The 19372-nt window shown below is 48.2% G+C and overlaps 1 protein-coding gene across 3 annotated transcripts in view; it reads left to right on the top strand.

The window, feature by feature from the left end:
- Positions 1 to 19372, top strand: part of LOC119444336 (venom metalloproteinase antarease-like TtrivMP_A) — a 1295510-nt gene that overhangs the window by 49060 nt on the left and 1227078 nt on the right. For 2 of the 3 annotated variants that reach the window (XM_049663283.1, XM_049663281.1), the window contains exons 7-9: positions 1149 to 1220; positions 13557 to 13681; positions 13829 to 13878. The exons of the other annotated variant lie outside the window; for it this stretch is intronic. In XM_049663283.1, coding sequence (XP_049519240.1) covers positions 1149 to 1220; positions 13557 to 13681; positions 13829 to 13878 — 247 coding nt within the window. The remainder of the gene's footprint in view (positions 1 to 1148; positions 1221 to 13556; positions 13682 to 13828; positions 13879 to 19372) is intronic. 3 annotated transcript variants of the gene reach the window in all.

Below are 19372 nucleotides of genomic sequence, written 5' to 3'. Positions count from 1 at the left end.
CACCTTGCTTGTAACCGTCGTCCTGAGACCGATCCTGGCCGCTTCCAGCCTTACCGCGAGTCACCTCATCTCAACGGTGATGATGCTCCGACCATGTCGTACCATCGTTCCCCATCTCCGCGTGGTCACTAGCCCCGTCCGCCGATGTTCGTCTCCCCCACAATTCCGCCGCCCTTCATCACCGATTGGACCCCTGCCTCCGGAAAATTTGACCATGCAGCTCGCGGAGGTGAAGCTGCATTGAAGACTCGCCAGCAAAACCCTCTGGCCACATTGCCACCTAGACGCAGCTTAATTGACATTAAGGTGGATGGTACGCTTCTCACTGCTCTTGTTGACACGGGGGCACATATATAAGTGATGCATTTGGAGCTTCGCCGTCGACATAAGATGGCCCTCACGCCACCCACGTTACCGCTCATCCGAGTCGCCGACAGGGGAACGCTTGCCGTCCTTGGTGTGTGCTCCGCTCGAAGAACCTCAGGTGGTCCAAATTCCGGAGTCCCCCACTACGGCGTGCCTCATAATCAGATCGTGGTTTTGGCACGTAAAACCCCATAATTTAATTTTTTAAATAAGTGTTGCCGGCCGCTGTGCGACTGCATTACTTGCCTGTGCTCGAGCACTGCTCCCATTAACTCATAGTGGGTATGGATTTTCTATCTTCCCACTCCGCTTCAGCTTGACCTACCTCGATACTATGAGGCTCCGACAACACGTCAACCGTGTTTGTGTGCTGTGCGTCTGGCACCTCAATTCATTACGTGTGTGAACCTAAAGTCTCCCCCTTCTATTTCTGATGTCGATTACGTCCTAACTGCCATTGTTGACTTTTTATTGGCCAGAAATGTCGCCGTTCCTCATACCATTCTCACCGTTACTAATAACCCCGCATCTCTTCCCATCTTGAACTTCAGCTAGTGCACGCAACTTATCCCAAATGGCATGACTCTGGCCAACATCTCTCCTATCGATGAGTATGCCGTTTCTGCATTAGTTGCCATCGATCTCTCGCTCCCCGCTGCATTCACCACCTCATGCCGCTCAGGCTATCGTGATAAAATATTGGAAAATTGTTGGACATACGAACGCCTCTAAATTTCTGAAATTATGTGGTGTGACAATAAAAAAAACATGCTTTCTTTCAGGTAAATTTAAGATACCTGGAAATGAAAAATCCTAGAATAAAGTTCAAGCTGATCGGAGTAACCAGAATGGTGGTAAGTATCCTAAAAAAAAATAAAAACAATTAACTGACTATGTGGTGGGATGAAATGGAAAGTTGACCTAGTATGTTTCGGTCCAACGTAAGGTATCCCACAGTATCACAAGCCCTTAACATTTAGGCTTGCCGTGCAGGGCACCAAGAATTGCCTTTGTCAAAATAAAATTGGTTATCAGGCATATCATGCTGTGGAAATGAATATTGTGCTGAATGCGCGGACTCAATGCAGATCACGGAATCGAAGCAGCGTTTTGGTCGGTCCGTCTTTAGGAGTGAGGTTAATTGGGTGTTGAAAGTGCGGATAGAGTGCCTACCACGTCCGGTAGGCACTCCATCCGCACTTTCAACCCTTTAAACCGCACTTTCAACCGACACAAACGCTGCTTCGATTTTGTGATCTGCCTTGAGTCAGCGTTTTTTTTATTTTTTTGTTTTTTTTCTATGCAGAGGCCGTGGTGCCTACTACCGCGGTTGAAGTGTAGACAACAAGCACAAGAGTCACGGCTGCCAAAACAAGCTTTATTGCACAGCGGCAGAAATTAGAGTGTCAAACAGAAAAAAATATTTTCGGCAGAACGCAGGTCACGATGATGCTCAGCGTTAATGCGATTAACACTCAAACAATGTAGTGACATGTAGGAATCAAGATACCTTTATTTATTGTATATAGTGGTCGTTTTGAGATTTCTATTGCTTGGGGTTGGTTGCCAGTTGCACATATGTGGCGTTCCTTCTAGCTCTGAAGCTGATGAATCCCTCTTGGGTAACATGTCTTAACAGCAAAGGAGGATCTGCAAACGCTTATGTATGCAGTCGTGACTGACGTTATAGTGGGGACAAAGAGCAGCCGTTGGAATTCGTATTGGGTGATATTGCACATGCACTATTGTTTCGCGAACGAGAGCAATGTTGCCTGGGCTAGACAGCAGTCAGTAGCGGCACATCAGGCTATTAATGCTAATCAAAATGAAACATTAAATGATAAATAAGTAACCACGCAAATAACTAAGCCAGTTGGTATGTATTCTGGAGCACAAGGCTTAAACCAAGAACGAGAAACCATAGGAAGCAGTCCTTCGAGTAACTGAAACGTTTATTTCCAGGAAAAACGTACGGAAAGAAGAATCACAGAGATATGAATAATTAAAGCTCAAGGTTGCACATAAATGAAGTCCAACTAATTTTTGAATGAGTGAGTCATACTGTGAGAATGTTTACGCAATATGGGCAAATATGACCTCATCGAAGGCTAAAACAAAAAAAAGTTGTCGCAGTTTCACCTTAAAGGCGAAGCATCAATTGCGATAGCAAAGTTTTAGAGAGCTATACGGAGTAATGATAGTAGCTTTATCAGCTGTATAAACTTGGACTTACAGCAGCACCGGCAACACGCAGAACTGTTGTCGACGCCGTCGGCGTTTTGCCCGCGTTCGCACAAAATGCGTGCAGCGTTGGTGAGTGTTGCCGGAGCCTCTGATATAAATAGGCACTTGCTGCCGCAGCTAAACGTCGCCACCCTTCCCTCCCCCCCCCCCCACGTCCCCTTTCGCGCGTCGGAACAAGATGCGTTTGCTCTACATATATGGTGATTGTAAAGGAGGAAAGAGACGCCTCCTTCTGCAGCCCTTAAGGGAGCACGGCGCCGAACGCGCGTTTGTTCTCCGCCGTGCTTTCACTGATGATAAGTGGTTCTTGAGGGAAAGGGAAAGGTTGGCGCTATCTTCTGCAGCCCTTGAGGGAGCACGGCTCAGCGCCAGTGCTTTCACTCCCCGGGCCGAAAGCGCGCGTCCCTCGCCCCCTTTCACTCGCACATACAGCGTTCGGCGCGCGGCGACGATTTCATCTCCATTGACGTCATACGGAACCTCACGGCGATGGCGACGCCGACGGCACAAATCTGCTTTTGAGTGTCCATATAAGTGCTATCGCAATAAAATTGTCGGCCCTTCCACTCCCTGAAGATGGTCAACCAGCAAAGCCGACACGTGCGGCCCCGGTGTTTATGACTGGGGTAATCCTGAGTGTTCATTAAAGTATTTCGGAATTATGAAGTTAAACACACGTTCCGCTGCGACCGAGAGAACGACGTCACTGACGGTATGCCTGCAGAGAGCCGTTGTCGCTTGCATTCTATGTCTCGAGTTTGCTCGGTGGCATGGATAGCAGTATTCGCCCGCCATTGCCACTGGCGACTGTTCGAAATTAAATTGCGTCAAAATTAAACCTGTCCGTCTAACGGCGAATGCTCGACGGACAGACGACGAATGGCTCATACCCCATTAAGCAATTGCTCATACCCCCATAAATGCAGTCTCCCATTACGACGACAGAAGATAAGTGAAATTCTACGCTGAAATGATGAGTGGCAGAGCAGTCAGCTGCGGAAGAAGACGACGACGCCAGAGCCAATGCTGATGATGATAGTTTGCTGTACACATGTGATTTCGCGTAGCCATATACGATTTCGCCTAGACATGTAAAAATTCGCTGTAAAATGCATTGGCTTTGCATAAAAAAATTGGCCGCCACCCCGTCCTGCGAACGTGAATATCCCGCGAAGCTGTATCAAACACCACACATGGTCGAGCATTGCATTCACGCTGTTCTTCTGGTGTCGAACTTCCGTGGTCTACCCATGGCAGTCTTAGAGAGAGAGAGAGAAAAAGGTAAAGGAAAGACAGGGAGGTTAACCAGAGGTTATCTCCGGTTGGCTACCCTGTACCGGGGGAGGGGTAAAGGGATGCGAAAGGCGAGGGAGAGAAAAATAAGTAAAAATAAAGAATAAAAAAAGGAAGGAAAGAAAAGAAAATCACACGCACACAAAACAGAACTGTTTCTGCGGGCACTGTCATGCAGTCTGCGAAGGCGTTCTCGTGTTGCTTAGTGTGAACGTTCCATCCTACGTATGGCAGTCTTAGAATGAACTGAATGAGTTGCTAGACGGGGCTCCGTTTTATTTATAAAAGTATGGTGACGAGCCACTACGTTTAGATTATAACGGAGGTTTATTTGACGAAAGGCCGATGACGGGTCGAGCGTTTCACTGAGCACAATCTCTAAGCTCGAGCTTCTGCGTCACGCGATGCTGTTGGCAAACCTGCTGCCTAAGTCCAGGCGTTCTTCTTCATTACAATTGTCCCACCGGAAGAAGGAGCCATGCTGGGGACTTAGTCTGAAGATGAGGCCACAGAATCATGATACGGCTTGAGCCGCTGGACGTGGACGACTTCGCGGTTGCGACGACGCATGTCAGAAGGCGGTGTCAGTGGCTCGATCAGGTAGTTGACGGGTGAAGTTTGCTGCAAAATGCGGTGTGGTCCATCGTATTTAGGAAGAAGTTCTGAAGCAAGTCCTGGCGTGCGGTTCGGTACGGACAGCCAAACGAGGTCTCCCGGTTGAAAAGTTGGGGTCGAGTTGCGGGCATCGTGTTTTGACTTTTGGCGACTCTGATCGTCCGAAGTGAAGCGGCGGGCCAACGGACGACATTCTTCAGCTTGTCTTGCGGCAACCAAGATTGGCCGGTATTCGGATGCGTCTGGGTGGTAGGGCAGAATGGTATCAATTTTATGGGAAGGATGACGGCCATAAAGAAGATAGAAGGGGGAGAAACCAGTAGTGGCTTGCGTAGCAGTATTGTAGGCGTAGGTGGCGAATGGAAGAACTGGGTTCCAATTGGAGTGATCGGATGCGATGTACATAGCGAGCATATCACCAAGGGTTCGATTAAAGCTTTGCGTGGTACCATTGGTTTGGGGATGATATGCAGTGCATGTGCGATGGACAATAGCGCATTCAGCAAGCAATTTCCCGACAACTTCAGACAGGAAGGCGCGGCCTCGATCGCTTAGGAGTTCCCGAGGGCTTCCATGACGAAGCACAAAACGGCGCACTATAAAAGTGGCGATTTCTTGCGCAGTAGCAGCTTGGAGGGCAGCAGTTTCTGCATAGCGTGTCACGTGGTCAACGGCAACTATAATCCACCGGTTGCCGGACGTAGTCAAGGGAAGAGGCCCATATAGATCAACACCGACGTGATCAAAAGGTTGAGAAGGACATGGCAGGGGTTGGAGTTCACCGGCTGAGAGGTGCGGTGGAGATTAGCGTTGCTGACATTCACGGCAAGAACGGACGAAGTTTCGAACGAAGGTGTACATACCACGCCAGTAGTAGCGGTGCCGAAGTCGTTCGTACGTCTTTCAAACGCCGGCGTGGCCACACTGGGGGTCCAAATGGATAGAGGAACAGATCTCAAGGCTCTCTGGAGTCGGGATGACTAGCAGGCACGTACGTCGCTCAAGGGCATAGTGGCGCCGGTACAGGAGCTGATCACGGATCGCAAAATGCGGAACCTGGCGGCGAAGTGCTCGAGAAGCCGGAGCTGTTGACGTATTTGAGAGAACGTCAAAAATTGATGCAATCCAGGGGTCATTGTGTTGTTCGAGTGATCTCTGGCGAAACGAGTGATCTCTGGCGAAACCGGTGAGCGGGAAAGAGCGTCAGCGTCGGAATGCTTCCGCCCGGAACGATACAGTATGTCATACTCTTGGATTCGCAGAGCCCAGCGAGCGAGGCGGCCAGATGGGTCTTTTAAATTCGAAAGCCAACACAGCGCATGGTAGTCGGTCACTACGTCAAAAGAGCGGCCATATAAATAAGGGCGACACTTGCCAAGTGCCGAGACGATGGCCAAGCACTCCTTTTCCGTGACGCCGTAATTGCCCTCCGCCTTGGTGAGCGTGCGGCTCGCATAAGCCCCGACGTATTCTGCGTGGTCAGGATGACGCTGTGCAAGCACAGCACCAAGGCCTACACCACTTGCGTCGGTATGAACTTCAGTAGGAGATTGAGGGTCAAAATGGCGAAGAATAGGTGGCGTCGTGAGAAGACGGCGCAAGGGGGTGAACGCTTGGTTGCAGGCAGAGGACCACGATGAGCGGTCTTTGGCATCACGAAGCCGTTGCGTGAGAGGTGATAGGATAAATGCGAAGTTTTGAAGGAAGCGCCGGAAATAAGAGCACAAGCCAATGAAACTGCGAACTTATTTCATTGTAGTGGGCTTAGGAAACGCAGAGATGGCCCGTAATTTTTCAGCATCTGGAAGAATGCAATTCTTAGACACAACGTCGCCGAGGATCGCCAACTTGCTTGCGGCAAAGCGACATTTCTTCAGATTAAGCTGCAGACCGCCGTTGGTCAAGGAACTGAGTACGGGCTGAAGGCGGCGCAGGTGTGTTGTGAAATCCGGGGCGAACACTACAATGTCGTCAAGTTAACAGAGGCAGATCTTCAATTTAAGGCCGCGCAAAACATTATCCATCATCCTTTCGAATGTAGCAGGAGCTTGCAAATTCCGAAAGGCATGACGGTGAACTCATATAGACCATCTCGCGTAAGGAAGGCAGTTTTTGGGCGATCGGCCTCCGCCATCGGGACCTGCCAGTAGCCTGACCGCCAGTCCAATGAGAAGAAGAACTCGGCGCCTTGTAAGCAGTCCAGAGCATCATCAATGCGTGGCAGTGGGTAAACATCTTTCAGCGTGATCTTGTTCAAGCGCCGAAAATCTACACAGAACCGTATGGAACCATCTTTCTTTGTGATAAGTACCACAGGAAAAGCCCACGGGTTCTGTGAAGTTTGAATCACACCTCGACGGAGCATGCCGTCGACCTGGTCTGCATTAACACGGCGTTCCATAGCGGATACGCGATACGGACGTTGGCGCAGCGCTGAGTGGGAGCCGGTGTCGATGCGGTGCTCAACTGTTGATGTGCGCCCTAATAATTCTTGGGCGAAGTCGAAAGAAGTTTGGAAATGCTGCAGAATGGCAAGAAGCTGGGATCGCTGCGAAGGTGTGAGAGCCTCGTCTGTGAATGGGGTGAAGACATCCGTAGATGTTGTGTCAGTAGCAGAAAGGGCGCTCAGGTCAAGGACAGTCATAGAGGACGCCTCGTCGAGAACGGAGACAATCTGCATAGAATCGACGGCCACGACGTGGCCAAGGCATTCGTGACAAAGCAGTGTGAGCGGGGATGAAAGTGGGTTATAAACGGGCATTGTGCTGAAGCCGGCGGTGAGGTCAAGAGTAGAAAAAGGCAGAGGAAGGGCTTTTCTGGCAACGAAGAGATCGGACGGCGTGAAGAAGACCGTTCCGGAGCAGATAGCACCACATGACAGCGGTACGAGTGCTGATGAGCCTGGCGGTAAACTGGTGTTTTCCTTGACTACAAGTTTAACGGGAGAATGAGGATCTATGAAGGCGAGGTCACTGAGTTGGAGGAATTCAACCTCAGCGCGCGCGCAATCGATGACAGCGTTGTGGCGAGACAGGAAGTCCCATCCTAGAATTATTGCGTGGGAGCACGATGATAGTACTACAAACTCTAGAGTGTACATAACGTCTTGAATCTTCACGCGAGCCGTACACGCTGCGGTTGGTTCGATGGGGTTGAGCACTTGCAGTCCGAAGTGACAATCCAGAAAGAGGCGTCGTCACATTACGAAGTGATCGGCAAAATTTAGCATCCATAACAGAAACAGCTGCGCCGGTATCGAGTAGAGCGACTGTAGCGACACCTTCGACAAACACGTAAAAAATATTGGCAGGCAAGGAACGAGGACTTGGGCATTTCGATGGTGGTGCAGTGCTTGCCTCGGGAACTGCGTCGTCTAGTTTCCATCGTCGCTAGATACGGGCCGCCGACGCATCGGTGAAAGCGACCAGCAATCCTGCTGCCTTTATCCAGGCGTTCTGCTTCATTACAATATGTATATATATATATATATATATATATATATATATCAGTGAAGTAAAGAGTAACCGGAGCCGGCACAGAAGTAGTTCTAAAAATAGAAGCACGTAGGAAAAACCTACGTGCTTCTATTTTTGGAACTATATATATATATATATATATATATATATATATATATACCTGATTTCGAAGAGAGATATGTCGTTTGCCTTAATTGTTAACCTGACGTTTTGTGTTTACGCCACGACATTGTCCGACCAACAAGAGGTATAAAGCGTGGCTCTGCTACCGCAAACATCAGAGACCAGCGGAGATGAGGAAATCCCAGTAAAGTAGTCGCAAACCACACACTTAGTTTCCTGGCGCTCAGGATTTTTTCGGGACGTGCTGCGTAGTATCGCACTGAATTCAACCGGCCACGTTCACAAGCCTCCGGATCTTCATTTCTTCGCCCACGCGAGCTCTCGGCTTCCCGCAATCTAAACTCGGGATGTTCTCTTCTGCGACGCTCGGTTTCAGCTTCCATAGCTCTCGCTTCAGTCTTTTGGAAGCAACTAATGTCCAGTTGTCTGGTCGAAACTTGCCGAGTCGCCGCTAGAGGCATCGGCTGCAGTCACGGACACCAGGCGCGTTCGGCGCGAGCGCGGAGACACACGACCGGCATCGGCATCAGCTCTACGCGTCCCACTACCACATGCCTTCACTCCTCCTCTCCACCTCGCACCTGCTATGAGAGAGAAATTGTGGATGTGAAGAGGGAATGACGCTATTTTCTGCAGCCCTTTAGGGAGCACGATGCCGCGACTTGGGGAAGGGGCGGGGGATGTAAAGAGGAATGAAAAGAAAAAGAAAAGAGTGAGAAGGTCGAGGCGATTACACAGCCCTTGACTGTCAGGGGTAGTAGCCAGGCGGCGCATTCACAATTTTCGCGACAGCCCCGTGTCCTCCAGAAATATTAGAAGGTGCCTGAAGGCGGAGCCGGGGGGCCGGCCGGGAAAGAGCAGATGCGATGCTGAGTCCGTCCTAGGCGTCAGAATGGCGCGTAGAGAGATACCCTTTTTTATAAGGCGGGGCAGAAACAAAGTAGATGGTCGATTGTTTCCTCCTCTCCGCACGCTGAGCAGGCCGAGCACGGAGCCAGGTTTTTGCTGTACTTCCGGGAAGCCATTCAGGAGCAGCCGATTGGGAGGCGCAGCAGGAGAGACCGCTCCTGGCTTGTGAGGCCGCGATCAGGAAGTGAACGGGGAGGGCGACCGCTGGCGACTAGCCGACCCGGGTGGAGCACCATTAGGCGCCGCTGCAACGTGTGCCTTGCATAGTCAAAGGCAGTTACAGCGGTGCTGCTTACTCGTACAGTAGCACGGTGTGGTGCCTTTGCCAGGGCGTAAGCCTCCTCGTTGCCCTGGATGCCAACGTGAGAGGGGAGCCACTGCAGCGGCAGCTTCAAGACACTTGAAACAAGGGCGCGAAGGTTTACCGCCAGCAGGGCAACGCCAAGGACGGCGGTCTCCGGTCGACGAAGAGCCGGGAGCGCTGTTCGCAAATCGCAGAGGGTCACAACCGGAGAATTCTGGGGGTCCTCCGCCAGCAAGTCCGCAGCCAGATGCAGGCCGGCCACCTCAGCGGCGATGGAGCTTGCTGCGAAAAACAGCCGGCACACTCCCGAGCGCTGGAGGGCAGGGATCATGCAGGAGGCTGTGGCAGATGCCGAGTCTACATGGACGGAGCCGTCCGTGTAGATGTGGAGATGTCCCTCCAGCCGGTCCTTCAGCAGGAACACCGACGCATGGAACAAGGCGCAGGTTGGGGACGGTCTTTTCGTGAGGCCCTCCAGTGTAGTACACACCGCCAATGGCTGATGGTGCGGAGGATGTGGCGGAATGGCTAGCGTGGGTGGGCGACTAACAACGTCCTCTTAGAGCTGACACAAGCTGCCCATGCGCAAGTGAGGTTGCCTCCGTAACCTTCAATATCCGCTATGCTGCGCGATGCTATTCGGCGCGATGCTATTTTAGGCGCGAAGCACCTTCGGGCCGAGCTTTGTCTCTCCCTCGTCGTCGTCCATTGTCCGTACCTCTGGTTTGCATGGAGTTCGCTAGGAGCGCTGCGGTGCACAAGGGTGTAGGGTGCCTCGATGCCCAGCGCCGCCGTCCAGGGTGGAGACAACCCCGCTGGCGCCGCCATATTGAGTCACACGAGCTGATACTCAGCTACGCTTGTGCTCATAAATGGTGTTACTCGCGGCGCACTTCCAAGTGCTTTGCCTTGATGAGGATTTTTTTATCGGTATCGCATCTGCACATCTTTATAACCAATAGCCGTTAACTCGTCGAAGGTCCAAGACGTAAATGTATGGCGCCGGGAACATGCCCCTAGTTGCCTAATTCAATTTACATTTAATATGCCGTGTGTACGTTTGAAATACGCACTATTTTTTGCGCTTCGATGCTTGGTATATAAGGTTTGCGACCCCCTGTGTGTGTAAGTTTTTCTTTTTCGCTGTTGTATTTTGGTTTACACGTCACGCCTCCTTTACCCTAGCCAGCCACTCGCGCACGGCGGTTACTTTCCCTTGCGTTGCGCGTGCTCTTCGCGTTCGTTGCAATTATTTGACGATATCTACACGCAATTTTGCTTTTTTTTGCCCACAAAACTGTGTGCTGACAGGATTAAGCTGGTGTAAAAATAACTGCGATGTGAAAATAAGGTTTAGTTAGTGCTGTAGAGAAACATGTAACGTAACTTGTCAGTGTCAATCTTGCGTAGTACACACAAGAAACCAAACGATGCACAAAATACATTTACTTATAATGTCTAGTACAATCAATCATGAAAGAGATATGTACATGAAAAATTATATGTACTGTGTGGCGCCTGAAGGTTATGTTGAAAGACGAGATAAAAAAAATTCGCAAGGTAGGCTCGACACACAATTCGGGATAGTGAGAGTTTTTTTAATTTATTCATTACATGGGGGGGGGGGGAGTTCAAGTGAGTACATCAACCTTATTACACATAATATAAATCGAAAACAAGAATGCAAACAAGAAAACGCCACCGCGGGTAATATTATTTATTTATTCATTTATTCATCAAGATATCCAGCCAGAATACATCAGCTACCATCGAGTACGTCGCATCAGCCAAACACATCGATGGCGAGTACAGAACATTTTATAAATAACCATTAGAACACTGATAACTACATTGAAAAAATAAACAACACTGCATACATATCGCGTACAAAAACCGTAAATGAAACTAAGACAGTCAAATACAGATTAGCAATGTTTTTCACTTCGAAAATATAGTCCATGATGATGTAGGGCTGTTGACTTTAACAGACGGCGCCCATCCTGTCGATTTCCCTCGTACTGGTCCTCTTCAATGTGTTTCTAAGTACAAGTAAAACGACAAAAGTGATTATTGATATGAAAAGCTGCCATGTAAATACAGAGAACCCATTACAGTGCTTAAAAATAAACTTTCGCAGAAGTAATGTTGTATTACCTCGCTTCACACGTTTCGAAGAAACGCACAGGCTACAACAGACACCATGCCAGAAAGCGCCGAAACATTTTGGTCCCATGATACCCCTTAACTATACTCCACCTGGGCATACCGTGCACAGGCATTTAAAGACCGTCACAGTACCTACTACGATCGGGAATGAGCACGAATGACCATCGGCTTACGAGCACCACGCTACAAATATATTCGTCTAAAAAATCAGCTATATAACGTAACAACCTGAGATCCGCAAGATATCTGCTGAGAATAGAGAAAATCACAATGCTTCGCTTGCCACGTACACAACAGCCGCTCTCCCCAGAAGAAGCACTGCGTTCTTTAGTCCTAAATAACCAGTAGCAAAAAAAGAAACTGAGGGAAAAAAAAGAAACAAGAGACACACGATGTGTGCTTCCCGTGAAAAAGTAAAATAGGTGGTTTACATGACGATTTGTAGCTAATGTAACGCTATTTCGCGGCGAAGCATTTTCGTAGTTCTTAAAATAAGGGTACTACTCGCATAGACTGCGCCGATCAAAACGGCAAAAGCCTATGCGACGCGCGCTCGCAAACCATAGGCTACTCAGCATCGGTGCAGTGCTTAGTTCGTGAGCGAACGTAGGTACGTGAGCGAGGATCAGAGAATACTGTCTTATTTAAATGAAAAACACGATGCGATAGTATAAACTTTCTTGACACTTACCTCGCAAATGTAGGAGCTATCCGTTGCCTTCCAGTGATACTGCTTTACTTGGGCTTCCCATCTCTTCCTTCGCTCTGGGTCTCCGGGAAAGCGTAAACAACGAAGCCCTTTACGCGTCGCTCCGGTGCACTTGGGAACACAACAGCCCGTCATGTCGACTCGATGCACTTGACAAGCTTGTCATTCATGCGGCTGAACACTGTCCAGCAAGTAGAAGCGTCAGCGAAGCATCCGCGCGCACTGTGTCTCGAAACTAAGCACCGGCACCAAGCACTCGCAACCGCTCGCTGTGACTGAAGATGGCGTCGCAGCGAGAAAGCGGCGGCGCGGGTGCGGTAAAGGATGGCACCACCCTGAACGGCGGCGCTGGCATCGAGGCACCCTACAAGGGTGTTCATTCCCGACGCGCACTCTCTTTCTATCTCGTCCGTAGCTGTGGTTTGCACGGCGTCCGCTAGGGGTGCTGGGGTGCACAAGGGCGTTCGTTCCCGACGCGCGCTCTCTTTCTCTCTTCAGCCATGGAAGATAACGGTCGCTTCCGATAACGGCGCGCCCGAAATGGATGAAAAGGCGAGAGTGGCGGCTCAGTTACAAGCGGAGTCGAGGGCTCGCCAAGCTGCTGCAGCACGGCGACGCAGACAACAAGCGGACCCGGAGTCTAGGGTGTGGGAAGCTGCAGCCAAACAGCAACGCCGGCAAGTGGACCCGGAGCTGAGGGTTCTCGAAGCTGCAGCAGCACGGCAATGCCGGCATGCGGACCCGGACCTGAGGGCTCGCAAAGCTGCAGCAGTATGACAACGCCAACAAGCGGACCCGGAGCTGAGGGCTCGCGAAGCTCGCGCTTGAACCGAACATCGGCGCCACCAACGTCAGGTAGAGAACGCTTCCGGCGTTTTGCCACAGCTTCCCGCGCTCTCGTATGTACGGGGGATTCACGGTCACCCGAATGATCCCCCAGTGATTCGCCCACTCATCATTATTTATTCATAGATGTGCGGGCATTTTTATACTCTGTTTTCACTCTCTGTCAGCTCTCTCTCCCTCAGCTCGGCGAAGCTATCGCACAGCTGGTATGGGGTATGGAGCTTTGTGTTTACGCCACGAAATTTTCCGACGAACGAGAGATATGCAAATTCGCTGTAAAAACACATTTTCCATACGAAATAATACGGAAGTTGGCACGCGTCTTGTCGTATGTGTTCTCTGCCAGCGTCTAGTTTGACCCGCAGATTACCTTGGACCTTGTATTCTCCGAACCTGCCCTGCTTTTGAGCGATCCGAAGAACGCGTCGAAGAAATATCGGGGGATTGAGAATGAAGAATTTTCGTGTGCACCTATCATAAGGCAATCTTTTGTCTTTTCAAACAGAATGACAGTTTTTCGAAAGTTGGCAAAGGCACAATTGAGGCAGACCCGACATTGAACGGACTGGGAAAATTTCACAATGAAGGGAAGGTGCCAGGGAATCCTGACCTGGTATATTTTGTCACTGGGTAAGCAAACTGCACATATTTTTGCGTCTCTTAGGGAAAGCGAACAATTAGGTTAAGGGCTGCCAATATACAGATTTAATATTCATACACTTATAGTGGGATGATCTTGTGTAGAACTCTCTGATAAAAGTTGAAATCTCCCTACAGTCTTGATATGATCAACTTGAAAGCTGGAAGAATCTCCAAAGCCATACAAGGTAAGTTGAAGTTCGTTTGATGTAGAACACGTTACTGCACGATTTATTTTCCTGCATGGCAATGTCCTATAGTGCGCAGGGCTTGCAAAGTTTGGCAATCTATTATTGAGGGGTGACTCAGCAATCAGTCTCGCCGCTACCCTTTTATTAAGGCCAATGAATCCGCTGTTGCCTAAGAAATAAATTGCGCATGTTCTATTCACTACAATAAGAGAGAACCTAAAATGGCTCCCTGGCCTCTAAGCCCAATTAATTAGACCCTTTTGACCGCCTGGTTTGCACAATATTAGCAGATGGCACTGGCTTCGCGCCCAGCCATTAGTGGTGCCTCAATAATCGCCATGCCCTCTCCGCTGTGGTTCGATTCGCGGTCGCAACAGGCGTTTGCCGACGAAGACGGAATGCAAGAACTGGGCTGTGCTTGGTCTTAACTACACGTTAAGGGCCACCAGAAGGCATTATTGATCCGAACCTCAGCACTGCCGTGTTACTCCTAATCTGTTGGTCAGATTGAGCACGCTCATTTCCACATGTTTATACTGCTAAATATGCTGTACGAGTACACACTTGATTCATGCTCCCGCTTGGTTTGTACATCGACAAAAGTGGAATTCTCATAGGCATCTTTTCACTAAAATATTATCAGCTTGCAAAAAATGTACAGCTTCACAATGGCCTTCTGCTCTCTGCCGTAGCGTAGCTACTGTCATCTCAAGTTTTTTTCGCCCTAATACCTTCCACCACAGCCACGCAATACAATGTCCAACCGTCATGTATGGATTTTGGATTTTGCCTTAGTGGAACGGCTTATCGTTTTTCTCGAAGGGAATTCATTACTCCCGGAAAAAATTGATGGTCAGATAAAACAGCAAATTAAGAAGGAACTCGCTCACACTTGCAAATACATGATGTTTTTAGCTCTGACAAACGTCCAGCCCCATTCACTGCAACTCACTAAGACTTAGGGTCCCGTATTAAATATGAGCGCACTTGTTTGAACGTAGGCGGACCATTGAGAGGCTTACATATCTTACGTAAGAATGTTCGCAGAGATTTACGCACCAACAAGTGATTACGTATAAAATAAGTAATAAATTACATCGTGCCAATAAACTGTACCGAAAGAAACACATAGCATGTGGCTTAAATGGGCATTGTAATTAAGTAAAGATATAAACGATAAGCGAATGACAGGGAGGAATAAACTTTTATTATGGAACCAGCACTCTATGATGGCCTGGCCTAAGCCTCCCATGAGGGGACGTCGAGGGCTTGCCTCGCCGCCACCTCACGGGCGTGCTGGGTCGCCCAGGTTTGGTCGTCGAGGGCGGAGCTCCACAGAGCCTCACGTAACCTCGCCGAGAGGGTCGTGGTGTTAATTAGTGTGTACTGTGCTGGGCATTCCCACAGCATATGCGGAAGCGTAGCCGAGTGAGTACCACAGCACCGGTGGTTGGGGGTACTGTAAACTTTAGGGAATATAAGGTGGAGGCGGGCGGGTGAAAGGAACGTATTTGTTTGTAGAAGACGCAGGGTGGCAGCCTGCGCCCGGCTGAACTTGGGGTGAGGTGGGGGGAAGGTTCGGCGACTAAGGTAAAATGCCTTAGCGAGATCGTTATAAGTAGTCAGATTGCCCCTGGTGTCCAACTCGTCCCCAGTGTCTCCGGCACGGTTGACTAGGCCTCGCGCAACGAAGTGGGTGGGGAGGGGAGGTGTGGGTGGGTAGGGCCCGCATGGGCCGGGATCCATGTCAGGGACATGATGCTGTCTTTAGAGTGTGGTGCCTGGCGGAGGATACGAAGGGCATGAGGAGAAATACGGCCTTAGCTGAAGTTAGTGACAGCTGAGGGAGAGTCACACACGATGGTGTGACAGGTGGGATCTAGAGTGGCCAGGGCGATGCCCACTTCTTCAGCCGTTTCGTCAGTGGGGGTAGTGACGCTGGAGGCGTGGTGCAGGACTCCATCGCGTGTGGCGACGGCCACAAATCTTGTGCCATGGGAATATTGGGCTGCATCAACAAATGTAACGCGAGGTACATGAGCAAAGGCTTTTATGATGGCTCCGGCCCGATGCTTGGCGCCGGGCCCTGTTATATTCAGGGTACAATGATAGTAATCTGATTTATTACAGCGGTAGAACGTTCCTACCCATGTGTCAAACAAGATCTAGCCATGCTTTCTAAGACGCAAACCATACGGCAGTGTTCGTAGCATTTCGGCAAGGAGTAATGAACTCAGAATTATTGATATGCGACATTTACATAATTTCTGAAACTTTGGCGAAAGTTTGGAACCGTGAACGCTGTCATCGCCAGCGACAACCGGTGAAAGAGCGGCTGGCTCTGTCGCACAGGCGTCGTAAATACAGGGAAGGGAGGCCGCCTGAGACACGCAATGGACGCGTCAAGCGATCTAACGTGGCGGTGTCCACGAGTGCACAGTAATCAGCGTGTACACCTTCATGCGCATCTGTCATCATGTCATTCTTTAATGTACTCACTGGCTTCTTGTTTCAAAATTTACACACGAATGCAGGGCAAACTGCAACGAATTGGTTCTTCTTTGATCGCTCGACAAAAAAAGAAAAAAAAAGAAAGAAAAAGAAAAAATAACTTTAAAACACCTTGAGCTCTCCACATGAATGGAAGCAATGCAGTACATAATGAATCTATTGCTGAATACACAAAGTCAGTAAAGGCGAGAATGCATTTTCGCATTTATTATATTCGACAAGCTTTGCCAATTTGAGGCAAAGGCAGCAATTCGTTCTCCCTCACTGATGACATTTATATATAAGCCTGAAAACTGGTGTGTATCCTTGTGAACCATGAATATAAATATATGAAAATGTGTTCCCCGCCACTCATTCGACTTAATTGTTAGATAAAGCGGGCGGAGGGTAGGGCGAGAGGGAGTGACCATCATAACTATCAGTCATCTATGATGTCGATACGCGCAACCTGCCTGCATTTGGTTGGAAAGTGATTTGCATAACACATGGCTGAAACGCCCAGGCTTTTATAAAGCGTCCTGAAGAAGAAATCACAATCTACAAAAAATACTAAATTTACCATAGTTCTTCCGTATAAACGAGCCCGTAGAACATTTCACACTTATGGGGTGATCTAATCTAGTTAAAACAGTTTCTTTAGAGCAAGATTTAACGGAAGCAAGGATGCTTTCTGCAAGAAATCATGAATGAGCAAGTTGAAGAATGGACTACGACGGCTCCCTGCCCACCCATTTCCGCCGCGCTAAATGAACAAGCGCAGTAAAAAGCAACTTGTCCCCGTCAGAATCATCATCATCACAATCCTAATTTATTTCTACTACTAAGAGAGAAGGATAGACAAATAATATATATATATATATATATATATATATATATATTTGTATGATTTGAGATATAGACACTTTTTTAAACGGAAATAACTCGCTCATTAGGGTTGGCGTAACATTTCACCGGAAAAATGTCCTTTTCCGAAACCTCCATAGAAGCCTATCATGCCCTCTTTTTTATCTTTCAGCCATATGTAGCCATGGACAGCCAAAAATGCTCGGAAAAGCAGCCACTTACGTTTACATGCTTAGGGGGATTGTGAACGATCGTCTAAGAAAACAAAAACAACAGACAAAAAAAAACTTTCCAGAGCCAAGTAGAGCCACAAAAACCGCGGCCTGTATTATCTGGACGACATTGTTTATAGGTGCGCTCGTTAGGCTCCTTATCATGGGACAAAGTAGTTTGCTACTGCTTCGGAGCATACAATTCTAAACCACTTGAGACGATGTTGTATCTTAAACCAACAAATGAAGTAGAGGTTGACGCGATATTCGCTACATTAAGTAATACCCTGTCAGGCGATATAGGTGGCATACAAATAAAACCGATTAAATATCCGCTGGACTTAATCTCAGCGCCACTTATTCATTTCTTTAATTTGTCTCTTTCTACGGGAGACTTTCCTAAAAAGATGCTAGTGTCCAAGAAGATTGTAAGTATTAAAAGAGGGGGGGGGGGGGGGACGAACACAACTAGTCGAATTACCACCCAACCGCTATTGTGCCCGTATTTTCTAAAGGCTTGGGGAAGATAATGCATGACCGAATTTAAGACTTCGCTACAAAATTCTATCTAATAAACACCGCTCAAGATGGCTTTCGCAAGGGGAGGTCCAGTGAACAAGTGCTCTTCGCTCAAAAAGAAATAATTCTAAGAGCCTTTGATGAAAAGGAACTGAGAGCTGGCTTGGACATCGATTTTTCAAAAGCATTCAACCGTCTAAACCACAAAACATTACTAAATAAACTGGAACTTTACGTAATACGAAGCTTGCCTTTAACACTCATAACTTCCTATCTGTCATACCGCATGCAAAGTGTTGCTATAGATGATACTTTATCTACACTTAAAGCGATAAACACTGGGGTTCCCTAAAGGAGTATTCTTGGGCCATTGTTCAATTTTTATGTCAATGATATGACTTGTATATACCGGGAACCAACACATATCATTACACAGATGACACAACACTTTTATTTCGTCATATTGATTGCAAATTGCTTCAATTTAACATAAATGAATGCCTTTAAAATTTGAGCACATGGAGAATTCTGAACTCATTAGAAATAAATGTTAACAAAACCAAAGTGATTATTTTCACTCCAAGACAAGCATCCGCCACGTTAACAGGAAATTTTATTCTTCACAATTCTTCTGTGGAGGTGGTTGACTCAGTTAAAACACTTGGAGTATACTTTCATAAAAACATGTCCTGGGATTCTTTCTGGGGTTTTACGTGCCAAAACCAGTTATGATTATGAGGCACGCCGTAGTGGAGGGCTCTGGATTAATTTTGACCACCTGGGGTTCTTACTACGACGCAAGCACACGGGCGCTTTTGCATTTCGCCTCCATCGAAATGCGGCCGCTGGGGCCGGGATTGGTTGTCGCATAAAAAGATAGCAGCACTGCCCGAGCCAATGCCTTGAAGCTATTATAAATTTCCCCAGGACGCTGGTCAATGTAGAGGTTACGGAAGATTGACATGCTATAATTTTCATTTCATTTCATTTATTTCTGAGAGTGCGCAAGAACAGCTCTACGCCTTAGTGTTGGTGCACTTGTGCTATGAAAGAAAAAACGGGGAAAAACCGAAAACCTGAAATAAGAGTGGTACAAAATGCAACAAAAGTTGAATTAAAACAATGGCAGAAATCAGATAAAGAGCACCCAGAAGAGCTGAAAATATCAAGATCATAACGCAATGTATTTTGATGGGTTACATGACGTACGTGTTATAGCGTTAGAGGTACAAGCTGAATTCACGCAGAAAATGCTGGAATTACGCAAGTTTGGACGAGGCACGCCGAACGATGCAGCCGACAGTATGTGCAGAAAGTAGAAGTTGTGAATTGGTTTATACAAGAATAACTAATCCGGAATATTGAAATCGCCGGTGACGAGGCCATTAGATTATGCTACATGAATA

This window comes from Dermacentor silvarum, chromosome 3 (assembly GCF_013339745.2).
Source record: "Dermacentor silvarum isolate Dsil-2018 chromosome 3, BIME_Dsil_1.4, whole genome shotgun sequence".
Taxonomy (NCBI): Eukaryota; Metazoa; Arthropoda; class Arachnida; order Ixodida; family Ixodidae; genus Dermacentor; species Dermacentor silvarum.
This window is presented reverse-complemented; position numbering and strand designations above follow the sequence as displayed.